The 8,259-nt window shown below is 34.6% G+C and overlaps 1 protein-coding gene across 1 annotated transcript; it reads right to left on the bottom strand.

Moving 5' to 3' along the window:
• Positions 1-70: 70 nt before the first annotated feature.
• Positions 71-2,030, bottom strand: N7468_010468 (uncharacterized protein; the record flags this gene model as incomplete). The annotated part of the gene is made up of 2 exons (XM_058479763.1): positions 71-785; positions 961-2,030. The coding sequence occupies 2 exons, from the start codon at positions 2,028-2,030 to the stop codon at positions 71-73; spliced, it is 1,785 nt and encodes a 594-aa protein (XP_058325286.1).
• Positions 2,031-8,259: the final 6,229 nt, after the last annotated feature.

Raw genomic sequence — 8,259 nt, forward strand, 5'->3', positions numbered from 1 at the left:
GAGTAACAGCGAATAATGATGCTGAGTACAAATGTAAGCAACACTTGAGTCGCATCCTGCAAGTCGATGTTCAAGCTGGAAGACTAAGAGTAATCGAGTCTCCAAGCTTCAATTTCATCGATGTGATAACATCCTCGAAACTCATTGCCAGTCCGGCCAAAGACGCATTATGGCTTGCACCACCAAACAACAGGCCTGTAACTTCTCCAAGCTCATTCAGTATGAATGACCCAGAATCTCCATCCTCGGCAAATGTGGACTCTTTGGAAAAGTATTTTGGAAGGATGATATACTCTTCAGTTGAGTTGTCTGATAAGATCATCTCTTGGCCATTATGGTCATATCTGATATGGCCCTTCCACCGACAAACAGCCTCGACCCCATTGCAGATACCAGCCGTGATCTCTGTAGTTCGCCCGATCTTGGCACAGTAACCTAGCTTGGTCAAATTCCCAAAATCTGTCACTGTTGAACCGACGGGCAACGCTATGTTGGGTAGATCCTTCCAGTATGCACTAGGCTGTTGGTTTCGTGGGACCTCGAATGTTGAATTTGGCCCAAAATACAGTTTCTGGGCTTCATCGCTAAGCTCAATGAACGCCCAGTCCATTAGCCGTTTGCCTAGGATAGATGCCCCTGACGTGACAAGCACTTGACCAAGCACAATCGGCATCCCTTGCACTAGGTTCTTCTCCCATGTAAGATCGTCGATCTGTCTCTGTCGTGTACTCAATATTGTGCGGAGTCTGGTAGTATCTTTGCCTATCATCTCATTCTGCTCAATCCTGGTGCCCAGTGTAATTACTTCCTTGCGGACTGCCTCCAAGGATGCAACGATAGATGATAAGGTCTCACCACAGTCTGTATTTGAAAGACAGTGGACATGAATAGGTCGGCTTAAAGGGCGCTCAAACGTTGCGCCAAAGCGATCAAGCTCCTTGAGAAAAGACTGGGGGGTACTGCTCCGATAACGATGGCCGGATAACGTGGTAATTAGTGAGGAATCCCCGGTGGACAACTCCATTATGTGTAAGCTCGGCCCATCCGCCAAGTGTTCCTGCAGTGTTCTGACCCACGATCCCAACAGAGTAACCCATCACTGGTGTAGGCTTCATTCGACCCATGAATGATACCGCGCTGTTACCTAATAGGGACAGGTCTCCCGGGACGAACTCAACGTCGATTTGACCGCTTAGCTTGAAGTTTCTTAGCAGGGAGACCATCTTCTCTCGTAGTCTCGCCCAATCTGTAATAGTGCTGGGCTCGACAATCACCGCGATGGATGGCTGTGCCTTGTGTTCTGAATTTCCAACATTAAAAGGACATAACAGATGCCAGCGCCGCGGGATTGTGCTATCTAAGAGCGTTATGAGGGAGGCCTTCGCTTGTTGGAATGATACTGCCAATGTGTCCGTTCCTGCAAGGAAGAAAAACGAGGGTTGTTGGCGGAGCGTAGGATTTATGATCTCCACATATACGTCTTGTATAGCATTTCTCTGCAGCAACTGGATGATCTCGTCTTTCACCGGGCCGAAATGAAGACTAGGACTGTCGCTTGGCATTTCCACTCGCAGTACATTGAATGGCTTGTCGCCCCCTGGGTATAATGGCTTTGTGAGCGTGACAGCTTGAACAGTGACCGTATCGGGAATTCCATGTCTGCGAAGTAGAGCGAATACCTCCTGCACTATAGGCTGGATGGCCTCAGCCAAGGCGGGAGAGGGGATAAGACACAATGGATAAGGGAGCGGGTTTGGCAGGTTTGTACTCCTGTAGGGATCACTCGCCAGGAGGTAACTCTCCAGCGAAAGTTCTCCATATGTCTCTTCAGAGTCCCGGAGGGTCCTACGGCGTTTGCGAGGAGAATCCGGAGGAGTGATTAACTGCCTGGTGGGCAAAAGCTTTGGGCTTGTAAAAGACATAGCGAAACTGGTGATGAAAATGATGGGGTGTAGAGCGCGTGAGGGATCGAGATAGCAGAGTAGTTTGTGAACCGGACGGGAGGGAGGAAGGTTAGCAGCTACGACCATTACAGAGATCCGTTTTATAGATATCCGCTTTATAGATATCCGTGCACTAGTACCAATACGGACTTACTTTACCAAATAAGGTTTAGTGCCATATAACGTAACTCCCAAGCGAGCGCGGGCGCCACCCCCAATCAAACTTCCCACACCACTCCACCAACTATCCACCATGCCACCAAAAAACGCGATAGATCGCTCAAATTCAGAGGGTAGACTGGAACTCGCTGTTCAAGCTACCCAAACCAAAAAAATCGTGTCAATACACGCGGCGTCGCGTATATACGACGTATCTCGCCGAACACTTAACCAATGACTCCATCTATTCCTTCATCTTCCTCCATTTCTTCCCCCATCCCTTCCCCCATCCTTCCTCCATTTCTTCCTCCATTTCTTCCTCCATTTCTTCCTCCGTTTCTTCCTCCATTTCTTCCTCCATCTCTTCCTCCATCTCTATCCCCCCCTACAGTCGCGCTGATGCATAAACTTTCACGTCGTTATCTAGCCAGCGGCTACGTTGGTTCGCGAGTCGCTCCTGGCTGCAACTCTCCTTGGTTCGACCGTGGCCAGAAACATAACCCTAATAATGATCCAAAATTCCATAAATAACTTATATCAACGTTTGTTCCCCGACAGAACTGGGATCTAGTAGCTTAGCAGCACGTGTTGCAATTGTAACCGAGGAGGCGGGATAGCTATACTGGGTTTGCTAAGGAAACCAGTTACTTGCCGCTAAACTCATTACGCGTGAATATCAAACAAAAGCGAGCAGTGGATGACACAACTATAAGAATGTGATCCTAGCCGATCCCCAACCTCCAGCTTCGGCACCATTTTGGTCATTTGGTATGTCTTTTTCATCCTAAATCAACAAAAGCACTTAACCACGCCACATCACCTCATCAAATCGTGAGTCTTTCCTACGAGCTAAGCCAGTCTCGAGCTAATTTTTTTTTTTTAAAGAAACATTATAATGTGTCAAATCTGGGATACCACTATATTCGCCTGCGGGACCGAGAAGGGAGACAAGAACCGTACACATGCCCCGAGAATCATGCCGAGCCTTGGCCGGAAGTGCCCATAGGAAGTCCTCACAATCGTCGGGGTAAACATGGTGACTGTTGATTCCATCACCGTCACTGTCACCACTAGTGTTGCAGCGGGCAGCAAGTCTCGGCCACGCTTCCTACCAGGACGATGAACGTGCAGACAGCATTGGGAACTGTGGTGACACCGGCGCTGTATGTGTATAGTCTTTGACAGTATCGGAAATGTCAATGATGAACGACACTTTGGAAGCTATTTGATAGTATGATAGGCTCTTGGCTGGGTTGGAGATATATGAAAAAAAGGGAAGGGTCGAAACTAAATTTATAAATAAATCACAATTGAGTAGGAAAATGGCCATGTTCATGGCTGGCTCCTTATAAAATTGCATATCTATCCTCGGCCCTGGGACACCATTTCTGTAAGAATGGAGCTTAGGAGTCTTCTCCGGATGGAAGGCAGAGTGGTACTAGAATATCTATTATGTAGGTAGAATATAATATTCCTCCCAAAGATCTGACTCAGCATCTTTAAAAGTATCTCTAGTATCTTCTATCCTATCCGCCCTAACAGACCAGACATCCCTTTCAACCAGGTTATACTAATAACCTAATAAATGCTCCAGGCGCTAGGAGCGGTAGTAATCACCCCTAAAAGGCTTATATCTATGCTAAAAAAAACTCTAAGAAGTGTTTCTTATTAATAAGAGATCTATTGCTTTTTTCGTGCGCCCACACTCTTGTCTTAATCATTATTAAAAGTAAATAGAAATAACAGCTGAAATTTTTTCTTTATTATATTAAGGCTGTTTCTTTCTATTATCTTAGTATATAGGTCTGTAGAAACGTAAGATAAGGTATATGTTTTGGTAGAGGTTAAATAGAAGTCTGATTATAAAAATAGAGATGTTGTTCTTATAAGCTGGATAGGATATTAGACTCTTGTATTAGTTAGGAAAAGATATATTGGTGGTGTGGTATATTTGGAGTGGGGTAAGATACTAAATAACTATACTACCACAAATCTAGCTAAGTTAGCTAGGGATAAAAAAAAGTCTAGAGTGATATAGTAGAACCGAGACTGTCTTGTATATATCAGAAATAAATATGCAAAGAAAGGATCGAATATTGAAGTAGAGTCTAAAATACTTGATATAACCAACAGCTTTAAATTATCTATATTAGTCCCGATCAGTAATAGATCTAACAACTATAAGATATATATTATAATAGCCTGATATAACTGATCTTACTCGATGATATATATAGTAATCTAGATATTATTATAAGACCGTTATTTTTAGGGTCTAATCTTCTTACTACTAAATAGGGTTAGCTTTTTATAAGATAAAGTTATAACTTTTCTAATATAAATAAAATCGATCTAGTTAGTAAATAATATCTTTAGTAGGTTCTAAATATTTTTACTATTCTTTACTAAAAACCTAATATCATATTTATCAAGATATATAAAGCTTGTAATTTAGTAAAGATATTAATAATAGATAATATTATTATCACTATCCTTAGCTAATAAACTTCTATCGATAGTATATAAACATACTAGACTATTAATAAGCTAATCTTAAAGATTAGCTATATCTTCCTTAAATAATTTTAACAACCTATTATCAGCCGTTGGCCGATTCTGCTGTCATCTACCGCCTTGGAAATCGATAAGGTCTGTCTGAACTATAAGACTGGTAAAGATGGGATAGAGGATTGCGTTAGAGTTAGGTATTAGATCGGTTATTACAGCTTCTTCTTCTTTTCCTTCTTCTTTTCCCCTTTTAGCTTTAGTATTCTAAATTGAAACGCTGTTGTTGTTATATCTCAACTCTGCTTAGGTTTTCTCTTAATAATACTAAAGCTTATCTTTTTCTTTTCTCTGCTATAATATATATTATCGATACTCGATTTTGTGTTGACTGTATTAAGATATCTGTTATAACAGAAACTATCTTTAATATATCTTCTTATAGTCGAAAATATAATCTAGAAAGAGTGAAATAGTAGATCTAGAGCTGTATCTCTATCCTAGATATATTCCCCGAATCTCTGATCGAGAAATATAGCGAGAATCTTATCTATAAATTATTTGCGGAGTTAATCTCTAGTATTATGATTATTGATATTTATTAGAATAGTTATTTTTTTATTAATATTAAATATTTCGAGAAGTTTGAGGAATTGTTTTGGCGAAATTTATGATATTTTTAGAGTAATATAACTATAATAATATATTTTTTGAATAAGAGATAATTAAAATTTAAGAAAAAACTAGTTTAGTAGTAGATCTAATAAATATAGCTAGAGGAGTATATTATCTAAACTAATAAGGAACTTGAAGTCTTGTTATAAGAGTAGTAAGATATGATTATAGAATATTATATATTACTAGAGTCTTTAAGATAGGTTTAATAGTATATTAAGAGAGAGTTAAGTATAATATTAACTAGAGATCGATCGAAATCTTTTAAGATATCTAATATATTTTTTTTAAAAGAGAAATATTAATCTAATTTAAGTAGTAGTATATTATTATTGAATAGAAGCTTTAGTTAAATAAGGACTATTATTTATTGGTTTTATATTATATAATATTAGATCTTGTCACGACCCGCGGGTCTACCTAAACGGGGTATCTATTACCTATTTCTTGGCGGGTAATGGGTAGGGTTTGTCTATCTGTGTACGGGTAGTGGGAAGCTGGTTAATACCCATAGATATTTTCTAGATACCCGTAGATAGTCAAACAATACAAACAAGTAGGACCCCATAACTTGTATATTTTATGTATATTCGAGCTGTAATTTTGAGTATTTTATATACAACTACTAGTCAAGATTTAAGAGATTTCTTAGTATTAAAGAGGTTAAAATAAGATCAATTTAATTCTATAACTAATACTTAATAAACTAATTATTATCCTGTCTCCGCTTCTGACTTCTATCTAAAATCTGTTCTTAAGTCTCTAGAAGAGGATTTGTAGCTTTATTGTTAGATAAAGCTTTATAAGAAAGATCTTAGATAGTATCTAGCTCTTATATATCCTCTATATCCTTCTCTTTATTATCACTAATAAGATTAATATCTTATAATAACTAAAGACTTTTCTCTTCTCTCTCTATCTTAATCTCTCTACTTATAAGATATTCTTTTTTTTAGAATAAGATTATTATCTTTAAACTTAAATTTTGTTATAAATCTATATATTATAAACTTCTAGATAGTTTCAGATCTTAGAAAATCTTAATAATAATAATAGATATCCTAAGTAGAATTAAAGAGATATTTAATCTTTATATCTATAATAAGAATTATAAAAAATATATTAGTATCGAATATAATATTAAAAAAAGGTGAACAATATACTATTATAGAATATACTTTAATGTTATTATTTATAATAACAGGTAGTATTTTTTTAATTTCTAGTAGTGATTTGGTTTCTATTTTTTTATCTATAGAATTACAAAGTTATGGTTTATATTTATTATGTACTATGTATAGAAATTCTGAATCATCTACCTCAGCTGGTTTAACTTATTTCCTATTAGGTGGTTTATCTTCTTGTTTTATTTTATTAGGTATTGCCTTAATATATGCTAATTTAGGTGTAACTTATTTAGATAGTTTTTATGTTATTAATAACTTAGCTGGTATATTAAATGAACAAGATATAACTACATACGTGCCATATAGTTTATTATTAATTTCTATAGGGTTCTTGTTTAAAATATCAGCAGCACCATTTCATTTCTGGTCTCCTGATGTTTATGATGGTATACCTACAATAGTTACTACTTTTGTAGCTATAATAGCTAAAATATCTATCTTAACTTTATTATTACAATTAGTACATTATACTAATAGTATATATATTACTACTGAGTATTCTTGAACTTCTAGTTTATTATTAAGTTCTTTATTATCTTTAATAATAGGTACTGTTTTAGGATTAACTCAATTTAGAATAAAAAGATTATTTGCTTATAGTACAATATCTCATTTAGGATTTATGTTATTAGCATTAACTATAAATAGTGTAGAATCTATACAATCATTTATTTTTTATTTAATACAGTATAGTTTATCTAATTTAAATGCTTTTGTTATTTTAGTAGCTATAGGTTATAGTTTATATGCTTATAATGATAAAAATGTAAATCATGATAATTTAATAGATAGAAAAAATTCACCTATACAATTAATAAGTCAACTTAAAGGATATTTCCATATTAATAGTATATTAGCTTTAAGTTTATCTATTACTTTATTTTCATTTGCTGGTATTCCACCTTTAATGGGATTCTTTGCGAAATTAATGGTATTTTCTGCTGCATTACAAGATGGATTTGTATTTTTAACACTTATAGGTGTGTTAACTAGTGTTATAAGTGCAGTGTATTATTTATTTATTGTTAAAACAATGTTTTTTGATGAACATACTTATACATATATAAGTAAAATTAAAGATTTAAATATTTTTGCTCTTGTTTTAAAAAAAGATAAAGTAGTTGAAAAAATTTATTTTGATTCTAAATTTGCTTTATCTAGTTCATTGTCTATAACAATTTCTTTATTAACATTGATTATACTTCTGTTTATGTTTATGCCTAATGAATGATTACATATGTCAAATTTATTGTCATTAATATTATTTATAGGTTAGATTTTAATATAACTATTAATAGTATAAAATTATATTTTTTTAATAACAGCTTTAAATATATAATTTGGTAAATGTACTACAATAGTAAGTAAAGGTGTAATCACCTATTTTAAGTGTATATTTATACATATTTTTAAATATTGTTTATACTATAATATTCTTATTATAATATATAAATGTAGGGTGGGCGTGGATGGTATATTACAATAAAAAATAATTTATAATTGTTTAATAAATTATAAATTTCTATTTTATAACATAGTTATATGTTTTTTTTTTTATATAATTTATTTTATACATAGTAAATATTTACTATGTTATCAGTAAAATTTAAGTAAAATAAAACTTTTTTATTTAAAATTAAACAATGAGAATAATAAAAAGTAATCCTTTATTAAGATTATTAAATGCATATTTAATAGATGCACCTACTCCAGCAAATATAAGTTATTTATGAAATTTTGGATCATTATTAGGATTATGTTTAGGAATCCAAATAGTAACAGGTGTTACT

Source organism: Penicillium chermesinum (assembly GCF_028974085.1).
Source record: "Penicillium chermesinum strain IBT 19713 chromosome Unknown utg000009l:1.0-952002.0:1.0-954369.0, whole genome shotgun sequence".
NCBI lineage: Eukaryota > Fungi > Ascomycota > Eurotiomycetes > Eurotiales > Aspergillaceae > Penicillium > Penicillium chermesinum.